We start from the raw sequence: 23,101 nt of genomic DNA on the forward strand, positions 1-23,101 counted from the left end.
TTGGTTCGGTAAGGTGAAGGGGTTAATCTCCGATCCACGTGGGACTTGAGATACCCATCACGGTCAGGCCCTAATTTGGGTTGTGACAGCTTCTAGGATGCTTTAGATATTTTACTCTTCTTTCATAAATTGTTTAGGAGTTTTTGTCTTTTTTTTGTTATTTTGTTTAATTTTGGGGGGCTTTGACTTTTTAGGCCAACCCAAATTTTGTATATTTTTGTTCGTTTCAATCAATTGGCTCAATGGTCCTTTAATTAAAAAAGAATGGCAAGCCAGTCAGCATACCACGAATCTTAGGTTGGAGTCACGGCTCGTGGTCAGCAGAGTACGATCTGTGGTCTTTAATTTGGAACCACATTTCACCTCATTTTGACTTTAGTTTGTGCCTCTATATAAACTAGATGGGCAAGGCCCGTGCTATTAATTTGGAAATAAATAGGGAAGGAAACGTAGTTACCAGATTCTATAATCATCATCAAAGAAAAGGTAGAACATTATTTATTACACAACATGATATGTTCAGTACATGTAATACTATATGCAATTTCTACCTACTACGTACTCCAATATTAATCTTTGATACTGTAACTAATTCCATGAACCAGCAACCAAGTCATGCGTCTTCTTGCAATTCTTCTTCGGAACAATAGAAACAAAAAAATTACTATTACCATTCGAAAGAACCTAAAGAAAGGCAGAAGAAGTAAAAAGGATAGGTAGCGCACTGTAGGCTAAAGAAAAATGAATCACAAGAATGAAGAATTTTTCCAAACTAAATTATGTTCATATTTATTTTGCTTTAACACTTGATTAAACATCATTACCAAATAGTAGGCTTAAAAATAATCTTAGCAGCCAAAGGTAAATCTGGACCACAACCCTTGACAGGAAAAACACCAGCAAGACTCTTCTGCTTTTTCAATCAGCTCATCAATAGGTAGAGTCATCTTTTCATGACCCAGTAAAAAAACAACAGGATACATGTTGTTTTCTATTCTTAACTCGTAGAGTCTGACATGAGGAGCTGAAACTGATAGCAACCAAAATAATTAACAATATATTAAAGCCAGATTTCAGAAAAGCACAAACACCACATACCTGTGGAATTTCTGCAACATACTATCGTGATTCACCTGCTTAACTGATAGCTGACAATCATGTAATTAACCAACAAAAAGATAAACAAGTAAAATTCAGTATTTAATTGTAGTTTACAAGGAAAATCGGCGTAGGAATTTGTATACCTTGAGAAGATCGAGAGAGTCAGTAGCCATTGGCCTTTCCTAGGCAAGCCGAGTCAAACTTCGGTTCTATCATAAGGTTTCTTATCCACATTACCGCTCACAATAGTCAAAGGAGATGCCTCCGACCAACATAAGATGGTGAATTTAACGAAAACTTTGCGGCACCTAGTGGTGACTGATGAATGAGAAGAAAGGAGAACTGATACAGAGACTTGAAGGAAAAACGTCTGAATGGCCAACATGTTTTCACTTTTTCTGGAGGGAATTGGGACAGACGGAGGTCGATGGTGGAGAAGAGATAAAAGCAGCACAAATAGACAGATAATATTCTACTACACTATAATGGTTAAATTGTTTTTATATTATTAAGAAAATTTATGATATTACTATGTATACCTGGCTCTTCAGATTCTTGGACAGACTGTTTCATTGCTTGAGCCTCTTCAGAGTTTAGATCAATAGAAAACTGGTTAAGAATTTTCGAAATTTTGTTTGAACAAACGAAATAGAATCTGCTACTTGACGAGGCAAGAAAGCAATACCATTTGCAGTTTTCACAAACTGCAGCTTCATTTTCCTCAAACTGCAGCTTCATTTTCCTCCCTTGGTGCAAATTGGGATTATCATTAAGTTAATCATCTTTAGCTGCATAATTATAAACAAAAGGTGAATTTCCTTTGCCTATGCCGACATAGACGGGCGACTTTCCTTTGTGGCCATGGGTAGTGACACCAACTCCTCCTTTGCCAACGCCAACATGAGTTCCACGCGAGGTGTTTGCGTTGACGTCTTCGTGACCAACGTTGACGTTTGTACCATTAATGGAGCTACCCTTTCAAGTGTGAACACCAACGCCTTTATGACCAATGTTGACGTTTGTCCCGCTGCCAGAGTGATGACCCTTTCCGGCGTGCTCGTTTACTCCACCTTTGCCTACTTCTACTGAAGTTCTTTTGTCCTACAAAAATAGTTGATTCATGTCCTTTAGCATGTAAAGAAACAGTGGTGACAAAGGGTAACCATTATTTTTACTACTAAATGCTAAAGTGCAATAAAGTAGTGGTGTGTGAAGTATATATAGGGGGTCAGGTCAAAAGTTGTGTTGCTTAGACTCTTTAAAAATGCTAACGGGTGCGTGTCGAATCCTCCAACAGTAGTGCATCTTTGGAGGTCTGACACAGGTACACCAGCACTTTCAAAGAGTTCGAGCGACATAGGTCAAAAGGAATTATAAGACTAAAAGTTTCCTATAATTGTAAGTTTACAATGGACTGTAGAAAAGAGAAGACAGCTGGTGAAAATAACTTATATTTTGTCCTTAGAAGAGAGATTTATCCAAAGTTGCAACCCTTTTTGACTGCCTTCTCCTGCAGGCATTTCAGAGTGAATTATACCTCTTCCTGCTGTCATCCACTGCAACATAATTCAAAGCAAGAAACATATATCAGCAAACAAAATTTTCCTTTTGTTCTTGTAAGCTATGTTGTTCGGACTCTTCAAATATACTGTCGGATGTCTGTCGAATACTCTAAAAGTTAGGCTTTTTTGGAGGGTTTGAGCAACATAGCCTGTAAGTGAAAATGTTAAAGAGCTGAATATTCTATACCTGCACATCACCAGTATTGATTGTACCCTTGTGACCAGCAAAATCTTGATGAGTAAAAGTTCCCTAAGCAAATGAAAACACAACATCAGCATTATCAATGTCTTAAGTGCTTATTTTATTGTTGAAATTATGAGTTTAGAGTTTGATGTTTGTTGAAATTTTAGTAATTTAACAGGTATATTTACGTTTCGTGTGAAAATATTGAGCTCAAGTAAACACTACATCCGCTTCTATATGATTCAATGGATTCAACAGGGTATGCCATTTGGTGCTTTGCTCTTCTCTTATTCTTCATTGGATGGTTCTGATCCCAAGACAACGGGTCATCATCATGGAGAGGTTAAAGAGCACCCAACACAAAGCGGCCTTTCATTCCCTTGTTTCGCCATTGTATAAATCTTGGTATTTAAGTGCATCATTATAATTTCTGAATGTTTGTTGCCGAGTTATTGTGATATTTCTTAACATTTCTCTTTCTTACAAAATCTTTTATATAATATGAATCCTGGATCCCCCCCACACCCATGTCATGTCGACACCATGCAGCACCGAAAGTGAAGAGTTCGAACAACTTAGTCTTAAATAAAACCTTATCCCACATCCTACACTTCTCTCAACATCACACTGCAGTAAACATCAAAAGGCTTAACCACGAACTATCCCTTTCCAAAAAGCAGGTAATATATTTAGTATTAAAGTCACCAAGTTCATAAAGTTTTCACATATATGTAGGTCTCAAATTTTAAACAAAGATTCAAAGAGAGTCCTGTAAACTTCCAGGAATAGCAATTCATGTCCAAAATTTTCAAGAAATCTATTTAGTACTAAATTCACCAGGTTCATAGAGTTCACATATATGTAGATCTCAAATTTTAAGCAAATCTACTCCAAGACTTGTTTAATACTCTTTTCCATATTCTTGACAGTCTCTAATATAGAGTAAACCTCCACAGTGGTAAACAAAACAGAAGGTGAATAGCCCATACCCATTTTAACAGTTCCTAAAACCTCCAAAGAGAAAATCAAAGTTAACGATGATCAACCGCCCTACTGGAGGAACAGCGTCGTGAAATTGTTGTTGCTCAAGCCGGCGAAAACGACCTCCTCTTGACTTTTCAATTCCAAATAGAAAATAAGCAAAAATTGACGAAATACTTACATGCAGTAACTTTGAATAGTCATGTCACAATCCCAAATCTCATGAAAAATACAAAATTCAAGAAACTTCAAACAATAAGAGGTCATGAAAAATAATGAGCAAATAATGGATATAATTATTCTCAAATCATCAATTGAAGAAACACCTTAAACAAAATTACCCGATCCAATTGTTTCAATATAAAAGAGGCATAAAATTTTCAAAAAAATAAACTGATGAGAAAAGAAAAACGTAACACATTCAAAAGATTCCACCAATGTTGAAGAAGGACCACTTTGGAGCAAACGAATGCATCAATTTGGCAGAGAAAGAAAATTAAATAGTGAGAGGAAATTAAGAAAACAGAACTGAAATAGAAGAAGAGAAGAAAGATTGAATTTACATGCATAGACACGTGGTTAAGCAAGAGAAGAAAGAAATAAAATGGGCCCAAATTTAGGGTACAATTCATATTACTTTTAGTACAATTATTTGATGCAGCGTTGGTCCTCCTCAAAGTACAATAGATATAACTTTTTGTACTGCTGGATGATGCAGTGTTGGTCCTCTTCTTGTTGGCTTATATATATGGTTAATAAGACATGAAAAATTATATTTATTGGATTGAAGCTCTTTTTCCATCAATGACACTTTTTAAATATTAATTTCAGGCCATTGAGCATGTCTTGAAATTTTCTTATTTGAGATATTGCCATAGGTCTTCTTAAAATGTCTAAATCTTCATACATGCTCTTTAATGAAGGAAAAATGGGTGAATACAGGGACATAAATCCCACTGTATGTTGTCATGGGCATTTAAGAGACAGCAAAAATAGGATAACGTTAACCAACTACAATGTAATTTGCTAGAAAAATTCATACAATATTAAGTAAATGCATATAGGATTTATTATACAAACCATATTATAATAACAATTTATTATGATAATATCTTACTATAGTAAGCTAACTTTTTTAGAATCGAATTTTATAATAATATTCTACCTATAAGAGCAATGACATTCATTACAGTAGTAAATTCTTTATAAAATTACTTTTTATAACAATTATACTGAAATATTTTGTATACTCCCTCGCTCATAATTTTTATATGACACACTTTTCTTTATAGTCTATCCTTAGAAAAAGGTCACATTTCTATATTTAGAAATAATTTAACTTCAAAATTCTTCTTTTTTCTTTAATGAAATGATTTATACCCACACAAATAGTCAAGGAGTGATTTAGATCAAAAATTTCAAAAGTCTTTCTTTTTTTGTTAAACATTAAGTCAAGTCAAATGGTACCACATAAATTAGAATGAATGGAGTAGTGTTTAATAAGAAATATATGATGTTGGAGAAAACTACAAAAATGAAAAGTAACTATGATATGAGGAATGAAAGATAAAAGGATAGATAGAACAAGAAATAAGATAAACATAAAAATGTAACTAAAAGCAAACAAAAGGTATGTTAAACCCTTAATTCTCGATTCAATAATCCAAACCAAGCACCTAAATCATACGTCGATCACAAGGGAATTGATTCCCAAGGAACCAATATTTCTAAACAAAGTTTCAACGCAAGCTAATCCAAACTCATACACACTCATAAGAGAATAATAGTTCATTAGCATCAAAGTTGTTCTAGAAAATGAAAGAGAACTCCTGTTTATAGTCTAGGGTTAATTATTACAACTTATGGGCCCAAAAGTGATCCATTCAAAAAATTGGGCACATGTCCTTGACCAGCCCTTGACCAGCTCACGCATATGGCACGTAAGTGACACTAAAATGACTTGTCATTGACCTTCTAACGCATGTGGCACATATGTCCCTCATATGATTCACCAAGCTCTTCTTTTGCTTCTGTTTGACCTTGCCAAGGTACCTTGACCTTCCTTAAAGATAATTTTCATCCTTTGGCACCTTTTGATAGAACTAAGGAGTCTTCAAGCACCTCTAACTTCATGAGCATCTCATCCAAATGTCCCAAGGAAATTTAGATTGCATAATCCTCTCTTTCTTAAAGAAGATTTGTCCTCGAATCTGTAACCATCAAGCACAAGAGAAGAACAAACAAATAATACATCCTCAAAGCATGAGGGTTAGCACAAGGGTTAACATCAATACTTTCATGCCAAGAAGACACCCACTTCATATATAACCAATCATCCCTTAGGTTAAATGAAAAGATCTCATCGTTTAGAGCATAAAGAAATTGGCTACAACAAACATCAATAAACTATTCCAAGGCATTTACTTTAACAAAATTGCCAAGAAAATCATTACATGTTGGAACAACCGAGGATAAAGTCAAGTAGTCATTAGGGTGTAGATTACCCTTCCTTTAACAACAAGCCATGTTTATACACAAGACCTTCTCAATATAAATATGGTTATTTTTACAAGAAAAGAGAATAGAATGAAAGGAACCAACATCATCTAAGGTGATATCAAGGACAAGATCACATGAAGACTCACAAAGAAATATAGATTTTCTATCGACATAAGTATGACAAGGGACAATGAATAATAGTTGTTTGTCAAGTAGGGACCATAGAGTCTTCTCAAGACAACAAATAATTGGCCATTCGGGTTGGGAAGGACACATAGTCTATGCACATTTAAGACATTCCAAGGTGATTTGAGAGACATCAACACCATCTAGGTAGAATTTTAAGTCAAATCTCTTAAAGATATTATCTACCATAGGTTAATGTCATCATGATTCTAAGGATTCCTAGGAGTAAGAGGGGATAGGTACATATCTTTGGAGAAAAGCCTTGATCTTTCTCTCTTGCCTTCTATACTTTCACCATGTGGACTTTTCATCTCATGCATCAACTTGGAAGTTGGCAAAATACTAGTGCCAAAGGTAGAAAACAACAAGTGCTTGGGTTTGTTACTAATCTCCCCTTTATGAGCCCAAAGCACCTTAACCTTACTGCTCATCTTCCGCCTCATCATAAAGTTAAAATTTATGATCTCTCCTTCTTGAGGCCAAACATCTTCATTGGAAGCTTTCATCATCAAATCATTAGGTACACTAATCCTTCTTTCTCCTTCACTCCCAAAGTCATCACCCTCTTAGGTTTCTTCCTCCTCTTCATCTTCTTAGTTTATCTTATCCCCAACAAAGTAAGCATTACCTTTCACCAATAATATATTTCTTTGATTGGGGCATTCACTTGCCCTATGACCCCAACCTTGATATTTAAACTAAGCAATACCTATATGATTGCTGTTAGGATAGTGATTACCTTTATTCTTTAGTGGATACCTTAGGATGTCCTTCTCAATAGGCTTCTTCTCATAGGACTTGGTGAAATCCTTGTTCTTGTTCCATCTGAATGAACTAGAAGAGATTTAGCCATCATTATTAAAAGAGTTCTTTGCATTATTGTTCCTCTCAACCTCAATGATCGCTTCAACAAGGTCTTCTATCTGCTCAAAATTATGGAATACTAATTGAGAAGAAATGACATAGTCCAAACCACCTTTGAATTGAGCCATAAAATAATTTAGTGGAAATAATCTCAAGGCGAAGGATCAAGGTTTAGAATTCCTCAAGTAGTCTTCCAAACCTCGACCTCATTGTCGCAAATTATAGATCTTAGTGAGTTGCTCTTGTTTGAACCTTTTTATCATATTCTTCTCCCTCATAAGTGCCCTCAATTCATCCCAATCTAAAAAGTTAGATTACTATTTCTTTCTTATTGCACCCTTTGAGTTTCCCACCAAGTAGAAGCATACCCTTCAAATTGAGCAACTACATGGACGACTTTCTTGTATCCAGTTAACTCATTGAGTTGGAAAATCTGATTGCATTTTACTTCCTAATCAAGGTAAATTGATGGATCACTTCTTAATAGAGTTAAGACCCATGACTCAACCCATATTTCCCAAATTTGGTTGGTTTCCTAAATTTCCTCTTCTGTGGGAACTGAACCAAATCTTTCTTCCCGTCTTCTATATCCTCCCCTGTACATTTCTCTCTTATCCCGTATAAATTCCTCACATATGGCTATCTTATCCATCATTTCATAATCTCTTTAAAGTCCCTCTTTCCTTATATCTTCAACTTAGATTGGTTGATTATGGTTAGTCAAGACTCGAGATAATGGATTTTGGTTAAGTGGAGCTTGGGGTAGTCCTTGGGGTTGTGAAATTTGAAGTGTGGTTCTTGATTTTATGGGATTTTAAGATGGTATTGAGGCTTTAGTGGTCGTATGGGATTTCAATTGTGTGGATAAGTGGTGATTTGTGGGATGGGTTCATGGTTTTATGGTTGAGGATGGTATATTTGGTGTAGGGTTTTGGGGGTTATAGTAAGAGAAGTGTTCTGATCATGTCCATTAGTAGAGGCATAAGAGTTTTGAGGGGTTGAATTAGTGGAATCTAGACGGTTTTCCAAGTTGTCCATCCTCCTTGTGAAGGATCTTTCCATGTTTTTCATTTTTCGACTAAAAGATTCAAGTACGGCTAAGATTGAGTTTGAAGTATTGTTATCCATATCTTATGGGGTATCATTATCCGAATCCATTGTGCCTAACAAAAGAAATACTAAACAAAAATAACAAACAAGTTACGGTTAAGAAATTAACCTTACAATCCCTTGGGATACACACCTTTGATCTTTTATTTTAATTGGTGTCGCTAGCATTGAAAGATCGTTTGTACTCCAATTAGAAAATGTGGCATCAATTGTGACTTGTGATCAGAGTGAATTCTTGTTTGAAATTGAAAAGAAAGGCTCAAAAATAAAACTAACATACTTGAATCAAGAAAAAACAATGAAAACAAAAGAGAAAAGCACACAAGAAGGATACAAAAAAGAAAATGAACTCTAAAACTAATTAATCAGCTAATAGATCAATTACTAGTCATTAATTAGTATTTAGAAATCAAGAAAATAAATTAGGATGATGGAACCTGGGTGAAAAGAAATTTTGGAGTGTCTAACATGCGTTTGATAAGTTGTGGTTGTAGGTGGGCACATACCTTCGTAGGTGCCATTTCACAGGTCAAAGGACGACCTTGATAGAGTTACCTGCGTGAGAAGATGGGGCACAAGTTCCACCTACGTGAGCAGGTGGGGCACAGATGCCCAGGAAAAACACCTAGAAATGACCAAATTTTCCCCCTCTGTGGCCCCCCTTTGCTTCTCTCTCTTGGAATATTCCTTAGGCCCTTTGGGGTATGCTTTATGCCAACAACTTTTCTCACTTTTTTCTCTCTTTATTGGATTAAACAACAATTTAGGAATAAAATTGCCTTCTTGAAGATATGAAGGTCTTCAAGAACACAATGAGCACCAAATTTTTCAACTACTTCTTCATTGTTCGAAATGCGATGAAATTTGAAACCCACGCTCCTTTCAACCTCCCAAACACATTCCAAACAATCTTAAGCCCCAATTTCTTCAAATTTTTTAACCCACTTGCTAGTTTCTTCAACCTTCAAGAATACCAAAATGGTAAAATTTGGAACTTCTACAAATAGCATCACAACATAGATCTAGGGTTCTTTTGATGTGGAAAATACTTTTCAACCTACAAATAATCACCAAATGAGCAAGATTTAAGGACCCGATTCACTACTTCTTTAAGAACAAGCTCAACAATAGTGGCCTACTTTAATACTCTTCCAAACACATCCAAGGCTCAAGATCCAACCTATATATCACTAGATGGAACAAGTCTAGTGTGGAAACAACAAATATGACTCAAAAACATAAATTATTAGGGGGATTTTTTCTAAGAACATTTTTGGAGACTTTTTTTTTAGTTTTCTAGCTATCACACTCAAGACTGGACTTGTAGGAATGAATCTAAACTTGCCTCTGATACCAAATGATACCAAAGAAAACTACGAAAATAAAAACTAACTACGATATAAGGAATGAAAATAAAAAGATAGACAGAACAAGCAATAAAATAGACACAAGAATGAAATTGAAGCAAATAAAGGATATGTTAAACCTTTAATCCTCTATTCAATAATCCAAACCAAGCACCTAAATCATACGTCGACAACAAGAGAATCGATTCCCACGCAATTAATATTTCTAAATAAAGTTTCAACGCAAGCTAATCCAAGTTCACACACACTCACAAGAGAGTAATAGTTTATTAGCATCAAAGTTGGTCTAGAAAATGAAAGAGAACTCCTATTTATAGTTTAGGATTAATTATTACAACTTATGGGTCCAAAAGTGAATCATTTCAGAAAATTGATGCATGCCCTTGACCTATCCTTTACTTGCTCACTCTTATGGCACACAGGTGACACTGGAATGACCTGTCCTTGACCTGCTTATGCATGTGGCACGCATGTCCCTCCAGTGCTTCTCCATCTCTTCTTTTGCTTCCGTTTAACCTTGCGAAGGCCCCTTGACCTTCTTGAAGGTAATCTTCATCCTTTGGCACTTTCTGATAGCACTAAGGAATCGTCAAACACCTTTAACTTTATGAGCATCCCATTCAGAGGTCTGAAGGTTATTTGAATTGTATTAGTATATTACGCATAAAAGTAAATATTAAAATATTTATGATAATCCTCATTAATATCATGAACATATCATACTTCAAGTATGAATGTCTAAAATAAAAAAGTAAATTTAAATGATGTCCATCAATTATGGTCATAACTTCATGAATAAAGACAATACATTCATACTCTTTATATTTTTTTGATTAAATTGATTAACAAGTAGGGGTGTGCATCAATCAATTCAGTTTAGTTTGTACATTATCAATCTGATTGATCGGTTTTTAATTTTTAAACATGCTAATCCGAAACCGAATCAACAAGATATTCGATATAGGTTTTCGGTTAATCAACTTTTGATCTTTAGCGGTTCGATTTTTTTATTTAACCGATAAGAAAATACTCCCTTAATTCTTTTTTACTTTCTCTTATTTTTATTTGTTCTACACTATCTTAATGTATAAATTTTACACAAATTAAAAAAACTAAGACAACAACTATAAAATACAAAAGACAATAAGATATGTATATAGAATTTAAAACTACTATTATATAAGTGTGAATAAAAATATAGTTTCAATATAATCTTATTGGATTATCGGTCTAACCATTAATTAAAACCTTCAAATCGAAAATGAACCGATAGCCCAATAAAAAAATTTACAAAATCGTTAAAAAATTATTAACCCAATAACCCAAATAGAAATAAGCCAATAACATTTTTATCAATTCAATTTATCGGTTGATTCAATTTTTGCACGCCTTTGTTAAAAAGTACATTCCTTCTTTATGATACACAATTAACAAATCATTTTTTTACATGCTTTTGTTTGTAATAAATAAATGTGATTTATGCATTAAAGTCACTATACATATATAAACATCACATTATTATAAGAACCAAAAAAAAATTTAGACTTGAACCCATGAACAGTCCTTTAAAAGTGGGCACCAACTTTCACTTTAGACACCTCAAGTAAATCTTGTTCATTTTAAACACCTCAAATAAAATTTTGCTGTGTTATCTTGACACTTTTTGCTCACTTGACCCATTGTGTGTGCACTCATTCTTAGCACATGAAAAGCATTTAGTTTTGTAAAAATATTCTTTTCCCTCTTTTTCTTCACTCTTTATCCCTACAACCCACTCCACCTTTCACAATGCAAAATCTTGGTGGAAAAACTTACAAAATATGGAAGAACAAAATTAAAAACCAGCACACTAATTTTGAAAAACCTTACAAGAAGATGAAAAAACAAAACACCAAAATTGAAAGAAAAAACATTAAAAGAATCCTATCATCATTGTCGACATCTCGCCGAAGACTCACTATCGACAAATTAATCCTCCAAACCAAATCTACAACCAAAAAAGAAAATTACAAACTAATGAAAAAAAAAAATGAAAGGAGGGGGGGAGAAGGGAGGGGGGAAGTTCAAGAGGACGAGGAAGGGGGTGAGGAGATAAGTTGGGGTGGGGGTGTCGAAAACAGGTAATTTTTATTTATTATCTTTTTGAAAATTAGATGTTTTTTAAATTATTTTTAAATTGTTATTTTACTCCAAAATGTCACATGACCTCTTTTAATATTCATATTTGGAAAATTGTCTATTAAAATCACTTTTATTTCTTAGGACAATAATATCATTCTAACTATCCCTATTTTTCTCAAAAGATATTTAATTAATAAAATTTCCTTTTCTCTTAGTTGGATTCTCATGTCGCATTAAATTTGTTTCTTTTTTTAATAATATATTTACTAACTCATTGAAGAGTCATATTTTAAACCCGATGAAAAAATAATACAAAGACGCCAAAAATTTCTTCAAACACTATTCAGTAAAAAAACAATACCAAATCATTTCATCTGTTTGCATGGTGCATGTAAATATCGGCAAAAAGGCTTTTGTAATAATAATTAGTAAAGACACTTGTTCTCGTTAGATGATGCTTTGAGCTTTGAATTTATTTTTTAAAAAATTGTGGCTAGCTTAAAGCTATGTAATATATATATATATATATATATATACTCAATATTTTTAGGCCGATTTTCTAGCTTGATGTCTGCATTATGGCTGAGTAAGCTAGAAAACGAAAAGAGCACTTGGAATAGATTGATTTCACATGTTTAATACTCTCTCCGTTTAAAAAAGAATGACCTATTTTAACTTGATACAAAGTTTAAGAAAATAAAGAAGACTTTTGAATCTTCTAGCCTTAAATTAAAGTTATGTCAAATGTATCAAAATGTTCTTTAATCTTATGGTCTTAAACATGTCATGTGAAAAGTTGATATTAAAGTATTGCCAAAAAAGGAAAGAGATCATTCTTTTTTAAACGGATTAAAAAGAAAAGTAGGTCATTCTTTTTGAAACGGAGGGAGTATATAAGAGTAAGCAATTTTTTATATTATTAAATTATTCAAAAAATATTTACAAGTAAGAGGCATCAAGTATTTTTAACATTTTTATAACCCACCCTACTTATTTCCTGATTGAATCAGCTTGCTATAACCTCCGCAAACAATCTCAGATTTCTTCGATGGTAGCTGTTAGTTTCTTTGTTTTCTTTTTGTTGTCCAAGGTATCCCACATCTGACAGCCGTGAGACTAATCCTCCGTTCCTACTGTCAGCGCACTAAGCGGTAGGGAATTGGCCACAAAATTTTTTTCATTCACCAGAGGTGGGGATCAGACCCCCAACCTCTTGCTAAAGGGGTGAGGTGCTGAACCACCACACCAACCCTTGTAGTTACTGTTAGTTTCTTTATGTAACAGCAGCTGCTAAAACCCCCAATAAACGCAGCTAAGTTTTTTTTTAAGTAAGTCATATTATTTGATTTTCTATTATTATTTCATCCTAATTTATTTGATGGTATTTGACTGCGGACAAAATTTAAGAAAAAAAACTTCAAAAGTTATGATTCAAAAAAAATATTAACATTTGCATGGCCATAAATCACCTCATTAAGTATTTGAAGTGGTATAGGAAATCTTTTGCGTGTTTGTACATTTTTTATCGTGTCTAATATATGATTGTGTTAAATGGATTAATAAATGAATTATTAAAAAGAAATTAATGTGCTACGACATCGAACTAGAAGAGAGGGATGTTTTTATTAGTTGAGTATATTTTCAGAAAAAATGTATTAGTTCGGTGCTATTGTAGTCATTAAAGAAAATAAAAAAGAAAGGAATTTTAATAAGCAATTTTTCCAAACATGAGTGACCATTGAGAAATTTACACCCTCTTTTAATTAGTCATCATGTCATATCATGTCATATCATCACCTAATGTATTATACAGGTAAGTTTAATTGATTGTCAAGAAAGCGTTAAATGACACAGCAAGACTCCAACAGGTGCTTAAAATACTTAGTTAAAAGTGTTAAGATCTTCGACTATATCACAAGATTAAATGTGCAAAGCAGTTTTGATCCAACAAGACCCGTGAAAGAAGAAAAAGGACAGTTTGTTGCACTAAAGAAGAAAAAAGACAGTTTGGTGCACTAAAGTTACCACTATGCACTATGTCTGGGGAAGGACCCCACCACAAGGGTGTATCGTACGCAATCTTACCTTGCATTTTTGTCAGAGGCCGTTTCCAAGGCTTAAACCCGTGACCTCCTGATCACATGACAACAATTTTACCAGTTACTCCAAGGCTCTCCTTTAAGAACAACTTTACCAGTTACTCCAAGGCTCCCTTTCAAGACCCATGAAAGAAGGATAACAGATAATGCCTGCCTTCAATCATTGTTGGGAACACAACACTACGATAAACATTAAGAATTTGTGAAACTCTACGGATGAACCTAATGTCATTAGAATTCTCGAAAACTCTTCTATCCTAAATCCTAATTCAGGCCTATTGAAATCCCTTGAGATATTCATAATGAGATGAAAAGCATTGTTAAAATAACCACCCGACGTTCATAGCGATCAAATACATTACAAGGAACGTCCATATCATTCAACATAGGAAGACATTACTAATAGCCCTTGAATCACGAAAATTGTACTCAGAAAATTTTACAATAAAATCTTTATCTCATCATAGTTTATTTGTTATTGCAATTTATTTTCACTTTAAGATTAGTTGCGAACAGCCACATAACAATCTCCCATTTTGAACATCAACAAAAATAAATTAAACGACGAGATGGAGTAACTTAACATAACCAATAAACCGCCCCCGTCAACACTAAAACATGAATCATTATCAAAAATACGCCTTGGAAAACATAGAAACTGTAAAAATAAAACAAACTAAAAAATTATAATAAGACGTACATTTTTAACTTTGAGAATATCGCATCTGCTCCCTAAGCACTACTGACAAAGACATTCAGACTAGTTAAACTGCCAGGCATCAAGCACGCTTACTGAATAATTTAACAACAGCTGAAGCGTGAAAATTTAAGGCTTCCAACACCTCCATCTCGCGCCGCCTAAGAAAATGGATGCCCTAAGGTGCAACAGCTTAATAGTTTCTTGTTACCTTATCTTACAAGAGCCACTGAAGCGAAGAGCATCACTAAGCACAATGCTCTCATTACTGCCAGAATTTTCCACACAATGGCTCCAAACTTCTTGTAGGAGCTGTGATCTCTCATCAGAAGTCCAAGTATCGCACACATTATGTACAATGGAAAAATATCGAGAATTTGCTAGCCTTTCCTTGGGTGCTCATCAATGTCCATGAATTCACCAGTAACTCTGCAAAATAAGAGAGGCAAGCAGTGACGAATCACAGATCTCACACGTCAAGAAGTTGCTATTCTGAATAGATTGTGTCATGAGGAGTGAGTTTCCAGTGTTAAAAGTAGAAGGCAGTAAGTCGCAAGAAGAAATAATAACACAAAAACTCCAAATAATGTGTGCAGAGTCTGCATTAAAAAATCAAGTACCTGTCATATGACAAGAAGGCATCACCAATTGTTCCACTAACTTTATTCCGTACCTTTCTTACACAAACCTAGAATTAGATAAAACGAACTTTCAGCGATATTCAATATCTAAGGAAAACAACTAGTAATCTTACTAAGCAAATCAAACCTGCACTTGATCCACAGGGCCAGACGAAGGATCTCTGTTACGATGAATAACGATACCATTGTCACATTTGTTTATGAAGTGTGCACTTCCGCTAATATCATACAGATTTGGAGGACCTCCTACCCAGTGATGCAACTGGCAAAAGAATTTTTGATGGTCATTGACATTATTAGAATTGAAAAAGAACAAAGGCAAACAAAGCAGCAAGTATCAAATTCAAGTCAACCAACCTGTCTCGGATGTGCAACAAACCAAACATGACAGGAATGGTGTTGCGCGAACCGTTTTATCTTCGTCAGCATCTGGCTGACATACTCTGTTTCAGTCCTGAAAAGTTGAATGAATGATTTTAAATGACCCAACTCCAACAAGTCACAATGAAAGAGAACATTTTCCTAGAGATCTCGATATTTGAGAAAACTGAATGGTAATGAACATGGAACATTACAACTACAATTCAATGTTTCAAGCACAAAGAGAACTCATATTAGTTTCACGAACGAAACATAGTATAGAAATGAAACAATAGGTAAGAGAGCAACCTAAGGATGTTTATCAAGAGTTGGACAAGAACAAGTTGATGATTCACCAAGTTGAATATTTCTGTCGGTAATATCTTGAAAGGCGTATAACCAAGAATATTGAACTCCCCAAAATTTCATTCTTCGGGGTTGACAAGGGTACTCAATCTATGTGGAGAAAAATGAGTGTTCAAGATCCAAGTAGGAGGTTCCTCCTGAGAGGAAAACGTCCAACAAGAAGGCCAACCAACATACATTGTAGGAAAAACTGGTGCTTAAGATACAAGTAATTCAAAATTCCTAGAGAGCAGGAAAAATCTACAGAACAAATTTCAAAAGCAAAAATTATATAGACTGCAGGCGGCATTCCAACAGTCAAAAGTGCCACCTTGATCAGTTGATAGCGGTTAGAACTGGAGTAGGAAGAGGAAAAGATACTCCGCATGACTCTCAGCACTATGTTCAAAGGTAGTTTGGGTGTGTTTCCCAAGTTGATACAACTCACAATCTAATGTGGATAGAGTAGACAAACTAGGCACTATCTTTTGTAGCTTGAACAAACAAGGATGTCCCAAGCGTTTGTGAATTACATCCAGAGGATCAGTAACTAGACATGCAATGGAGGAACTACTCTCCGAGGATCGAGGGCATAAGCAGACCTTTGAATATACAGATGTCGATTGGCAGGATCGCCTTGTGATAGACGTTCTACATCCGGATATTGTGTTTAAGTAGGTGGTAATTTGGTGTCCTGGAAAAGTAAAAAATAGAAAACAGAGTGTGGTTGCTCGATCTAGTGCAAAAGTAAAATATCGAGCAATGGTGGCAGCCACTTACGAGCTCATTTGGATTAAACAATTATTGAGAGTTTAAATTTGGAGAAATTAGTGAAATGGAACTTGTGTGTGATAACCAAGCGGTTCTTCATATCGCATCAAATCCAGTATTTCATAAGAGGACTAAGCACATTGAGATTGATTGTCACTTTATGATAGAGAAGATACTTTTCAGAGATATTGTTACAAAATTTGTGAAATCGAGTAATCAGCTTGCAGATATTTTACCAAGTCCTGCACTTTCTCGTATTAATTACATTTGTAACAAGCTCGGTAAATATGACTTGTATGCACCAGCTTGAGGGGGAGTGTTAGAATATGAGTAGGAATAACCAATAGAAAATATTATATAGAATATTGCAACAGTTTCAAGTTGTATTTCAGAACTTACCAAAAAGGGAAGGTTATTTAAATTAGTGCGGTGGAAAAAATCTATAAATAGATCTTTCATCAAGCATCTTAGAAGAGGCCGATAGAAAAGCAAATCAATATAGAATTTTTTTAAAGTTCTTTATCTATTATTTCTTTAGTTACTGGATGCTAAAAATAATTCTAACCACCTGCTTTTAATTAAAAAGCGAAACTATTCTTCATAAATACTACTTCTTTTTTCTTATTTAATGGAGAAGAATATTTTCGTTAGTATCACCAGTTTTAATATGGTTTAATTTTTCTTATATGTTGGGGAATGTTGGGTTCGAAATCATGGGCGTCATGCGGAAGCAATTAGTTGCAAACTATATAGACGATAAATTAGATGACACATAAAACTAAATTATACTAAAAAACATACTATTAATATAATTTGGTCAAACAACCTACATATTATAAATAAATACTGAAAAAATATAAACCTATTGGAAGAAATTTTTCCCTAAACTAGAATTTTTGAGGACTACATTGTGGATGTTATTGTGCTATGATATGAGAAGAGGGACCTTCAATTTATAGAGTTACAAAATATTTCCGCCAAGAAAGTTGTTGGCCAAATATAGAAGAGCATTATACTTTCCTTTTAGAAAAAGTAAAGTAATTATTGTACTACTTTGACTTTTCCTTAAACCTTAAATTTGGTTAGAAAATCACTGCAAAACCCCTAAAAAATCTGCCTCTTTTAGCTGATTTTCTTGACAAAACTTGATCTGCCTTCTTCATATCACGTGCATGATTTTTGTTCTTCAGATAATCTTTATTATTGTTGCTTGTCATGTTTAAAATGGAGCCCTTTTGGGTTAAAAGTATTGGAGCCTTTTTAGGTTAAAAGTATTGGAGATCTCTCGGGTTAAAAGCATTGGAACCCTTTCGGGTTAAAAGTGAGCCCTTCATATGGTTAAAAGTATTTTTGTTTTTAAATATGTAGCAACATGATTGTCTAAAATATGATTGAAAAAATATAGGGAAAATGGTTTGAAATATACCTAAACTTTGACAAAATTTGTTATAACACGCCTGAACTTTGCAGGGTCCTATGACCCCCAAAACTTTGCGGAGGTCTATGACCCCTCTGAACTATTTATTAGCGTATTTTACAGACATTTATTTGCACCAAACTCTTTTTTTTTAATTTATTTATTAGCATTTTTTATTTTTTTATTATCTTATAAGTGTCACTAAAATACACTAATAAATAGTTCAGGGGGGTCACACAACACCCACAAAGTTCAGGTGTGTTACAACAAAATTCGCCAATGTTTGAGTATATTTTGCACCTTTTTCCCCAAAAATATCTCCACATGTAGTTTTTTTTAATGTTCTTTTTGACAAAAGATTTCACTATCGTCAAGTTGGTTGTAGCAACTTTGATCACAACATGTCCTCAATTTGAACCAACGGATCTTTAAACCTTAAGCTCTGTTACCACTTGTTGGGTTCGAAATCATGGGCATCATGAGAAAGTTATTGGTTGCAAACCATACAAACGATAATTCAGATGACACATAAAACTAAACTATACTAAAAAACATATTATTAATATGATTTGGCCAAACAACCAACATATTATAAACTAATAATGAAAAAGCATAAACCTATTAGGAGAAATATCCCCCTAAACCAGACCCTTTTGAGGACTATATTGTGAATGTTATTATGTTAATGTATGAGAAGAGGGATCTTCAATTTATAGAGTTACAAAATATTTCTTCCAAGAAAGATGTTAGCCAAATATGAAAGAGAATTATATTTTTCTTTAGGGATAATACTCACGAAAATACCTGAACTTTGACTGAATTTTCAGTTGAGCATACTGAACTTTGCGGGGGTCTTATTACCCCCTGGACTTTTTTAAAGTGGAATTAACTCCCCCCTAAAACCTTATACCCGATTTTGAAGTAGAAAGTGTAATACACGCGCCAATCTTATATTGACACATGAATTTTTTTTTTAAAATTAATTTTTATTTAATTTCTTTTCCATTCTTATTCTTCTTCATTTTCTATTCTTATTTTATTCTCCATTTTGAATTGGAAATTTAATGGACATTTAATTTCTTCTCCATTTTTATTCTTCAAAATTCACAATTGCCCATCTCCATCAATAACTCAAACAAGAATAACTTAAATACAAGACCAAAATTTTCAACAAGAAAATAGGGGACAATGTAGAAGACAAACATGAGAGGTCTAACAACACCATTACAACCAAAACATTGGCATCCAACATCCCAAAGCAACCAAAAACTCAGAAAGTTTCAATCTTTACACTCCTCGAGTTCAATTTAATGGAAAAAATAGCAAGAATTTTTCAAGAAAAGTGAAACCCATATCTTGTTTTGCTTCAGAGAATCCAAATCACCCAATCTTGAAAGAATCAAAGCCACCATTAGTAGTGGTTGGATCAACCAATGTAGATACAAGGAATTCAACTTTCTGAAATATCTTTCTTCCCATTGTAAACTACAAGAAACTTCAAAATGCATCATTTTAAAAAAAAAGAACAAAAAATTCATAATTTGAGAAAATCATCTTCACTGATTTCTTGAGAATTAGAAATTTCAATTACTATCAAGATTGTGCCGACAAATTCCCTTCTGGCGCCAATAGTGGGTTGGTTGATGATGGCAATGATGGATTAATTTTGCTATTTTGATAGAATTAAAGAAGACTCATTTGGTGTGTGTATTGAAATTGGGTCAAATTAATGTAATTGAATTGGGTGTGTTGAAGATAACTTATTTGGTGTGTGTGTGTGTGATGAAATTGTGTTCAATTCAATTCTAACTCAACAATGGAACACTAATAGAGCACCATTGAAGAGAAGAAAGAAAGAAGAGGGAAAAGAAAGAAGATATAAATGAAAAAAAAAAAACATACAATTTACATGCAATGGCCCAAGTGGGCAGATATATACTATTAAAATACGAAAAAAATCTGGGAAGATAAAAGGACCCCCCCCCCCCTCCCCGCAAATTTCAGTATGCTCAACTAAAAATCCGATCAAAGTTCAGGTATTTTTGTGAGTATTATCCCTTTCCTTTAAGAAAAAGTAAAGAAATTATCGTACTACTTTGACTTTTTCTCAAGATAAAATCAACCTCAAATTTGATAAGAAAATCAGGACAAAAACCCTAACAAAATCCTACTTGAAAAGAAATTGTAATGTCAGTGCCCTAGTTGAAAAAGGATTATAGTGTAGTATCCTGGTTGGAAAAGAATTATAATAGAATCTATAAATATTAAATAGGATCTCAGTGTAATAGTGTAGATATAATAATTTAATAATATTCTTCTCTTATATTTTTCACACTAGCCAAGTGTAGAACAGGGTCAAGGCCCAGGGTATTGCAAATCATTCTCTATTTGCTTATGAAATGAAGTCATCAGTTGTGATTTGCGAACCAAATATACAATAACAAAAACCCAATATAGTCCTATAAGTGGGGCCTAGAGAGAATAGAGTCTATGCAGACCTTACCCCTACCTTGTTAGGTAAAGAGGCTGCTTCCAAAAAGCTCAAAGAAACCAAAAACACAACATTTATGAAGACATAAGCAATAGCAAGATAGTACCCCAAAAAAAGGCATACGAGACTATTAGAATATTAATAGCATATTGAATTCTACTTAGAAAGGGATTGTAATGTAGTGTCCTATTAGGAATAAGATTGGAATGTAGTGTCTATAAATAGGGTCTCAATGTAATAATTTAGATACAACAATTCACTAATATTTTCTCTCATATTTTTCACATGGTATCAGAGCAGGTTTTGTGAGAAAATTTCTGGGAAGAAAACTCAATAAAACAACCCGATATTTCAATTTCCGGCGACTGTTAAGTCCAATTTGAGCCCTCGTCTATTTTTTAAGTGTTGTGTGCAAAAACCAACACCACCATGAGGTGAGAGACACCCAGGCGAGCAAACCCCAGTGCTCGAATCTTATCTCCGGCGATCCACGCGCCGCCGGAACTTTCAGATCTGCGCCTCACGCGCTGGCGCGTGCAGTTTATTCCGGCCAAGTTTTTCTTTCAGCTAGGTCGCCACTTTATTACAAGGCTGTACCAATAGTTTTTTCTTGATTCCGACAAGTCTTTCAAGATTCCGATCACCGGGACCTAAATTCCGGCGATTTTTTCGATAGTTTCTTTTTTTAGTAGCCTCGCTTATTCATTCTGAGGCTTCTCATATGATTATTTTCTAATTCCGAGCAACTTTCGAACATCAGATCTTATATTTGGGGACTTTCCTTTTTTTCGGGCCAAATTCCAACAGTATTTCTTTTTCATGATTAAATCTGAATCTTAATGAGGAGATCAGAAACTCAAATGTCAGAGCTTATAAAGAATCAACGAAGGGAAGGTCGATTTGGAAGCTCTCGATCTAGGTGTAGTTATTGTAAAAGGCTTGGACATACTCGTGGCGTATGCTATTCTCGACCTAAGTGTAGTTATTGTAAAAGTCTTGGACATGCTCGTGGAATATGCTATCCCTATTCATATTCTAACATGATAAAGAAATGGACCTTGGGCTTAACTCAACCTCAAAGCTAGCTCATGTGGGGAGGATTGCCCAAGACCATATAAGGAGCCAAGGACCCTTTAATCCACCGATGTGCTCCCTCCCACGCCCAGGGTTGGACATCTGGAGCATAGACAATATAAGGCGGGAGGGGCCCAACATCGGAAACAATGAACTGGGTGGGCCTGGCTCTGATACCATGATAAAATCACTTCCGTCTGATATTATTTATTCACAATCTCTTTCTGCTATTACTTTAGCTAATGGAATTCAAACAGAGCCAAAAGGAGTTGGACAAGCCAAATCCTTATCTTCTGTCACTCTAGACTCTGTTCTTTATGTCCCTGGTTGTCCTTTTAATCTTCCATCTATTAGTCGTTTGACACGTGCCCTTAATTATAGTATAATTTTTTTTTATGATTCTTTTCTAATGCAGGACCGCAAAACGGGACAGACAATTGGCATAGGACATGAATGATAGGGCCTTTACCATCTTACCTCATCAACTTCCTTCACAGCATGCTCCGCTATAGATCCTCCCGACCTTATTCACAAACGTTTGGGACATTCTAGTCTATCAAAGCCACAAAAGATGGTGTCTAGTTTGTCTAGTCTATCCACATTAGATTGTGAGCCGTGTCAACTTGGGAAACACACCCGTGCTACTTTTTCACATAGTATTGAGAGTCACTCAGAGTCTATTTTCTCATTAGTTCATTCCGATATTTGGAATCCTAGTAGAGTCAGTTCACCCTTAGGATTTCATTACTTTGTTACTTTCATCGATGATTTTTCAAGATGTACTTGGGTTTACTTAATGAAAGATCGTTCCGAGTTATTCTCTATATTCAAAGTTTTTGTGCTAAGATACAAAATCAATTTGGTGTTTCTATTCGTGCTTTTCGTAGTGATAATGCCTTAGAATACTTATCCTCCCAGTTTCAGGAGTTCATGACTCATCAAGGAATCATTCACCAAACATCATGTCCATACACTCCTCAACAGAACGGTATAGCAGAAAGGAAAAATAGGCATCTCAATGAGACTGCTTGCACTCTTTTCATTGAATCCCAAGTTCCACTGCATTTTTTGGGCGATGCGGTCCTCGCATCTTGCTATCTCATTAACAGAATGCCATCATCTTCGATCCAAAATAAGGTTCCCCATTCCATACTATTTCCTCAGTCACATCTCTACTCTATCCCCCCTCGTGTTTTCGGGAGCACATGTTTTATTCATAACTTAGCCCCAG

The 23,101-nt window shown here is 34.6% G+C and overlaps 1 protein-coding gene and 1 long non-coding RNA gene across 4 annotated transcripts in view; both read right to left on the reverse strand.

The window, feature by feature from the left end:
• Positions 1 to 438: 438 nt before the first annotated feature.
• Positions 439 to 4,619, reverse strand: LOC107858472. 3 transcript variants are annotated; one of them, XR_001671001.2, is made up of 3 exons: positions 3,837 to 4,587; positions 2,851 to 2,913; positions 439 to 2,657 (listed from the first exon to the last, which is right to left on the reverse strand). It is a non-coding gene; the product is annotated as an uncharacterized LOC107858472 (long non-coding RNA). The 3 variants fall into 3 exon arrangements; XR_007051401.1 differs by having other exon boundaries at positions 439 to 2,202; positions 2,550 to 2,657; positions 2,851 to 4,584; XR_007051391.1 differs by having other exon boundaries at positions 2,851 to 4,619.
• Positions 4,620 to 14,644: 10,025 nt separating this feature from the next.
• LOC107858471 (twinkle homolog protein, chloroplastic/mitochondrial) overlaps positions 14,645 to 23,101 on the reverse strand; it is a 65,680-nt gene continuing 57,223 nt past the window's right edge. Inside the window, exons 18-21 of the mRNA XM_016703136.2 lie at positions 15,770 to 15,866; positions 15,540 to 15,674; positions 15,392 to 15,459; positions 14,645 to 15,200 (exon numbers count right to left, since the gene is read on the reverse strand). Coding sequence (XP_016558622.1) covers positions 15,152 to 15,200; positions 15,392 to 15,459; positions 15,540 to 15,674; positions 15,770 to 15,866 — 349 coding nt within the window. The 3' untranslated portion in view covers positions 14,645 to 15,151. The remainder of the gene's footprint in view (positions 15,201 to 15,391; positions 15,460 to 15,539; positions 15,675 to 15,769; positions 15,867 to 23,101) is intronic.

Source organism: Capsicum annuum, chromosome 2, assembly GCF_002878395.1.
Source record: "Capsicum annuum cultivar UCD-10X-F1 chromosome 2, UCD10Xv1.1, whole genome shotgun sequence".
NCBI lineage: Eukaryota > Viridiplantae > Streptophyta > Magnoliopsida > Solanales > Solanaceae > Capsicum > Capsicum annuum.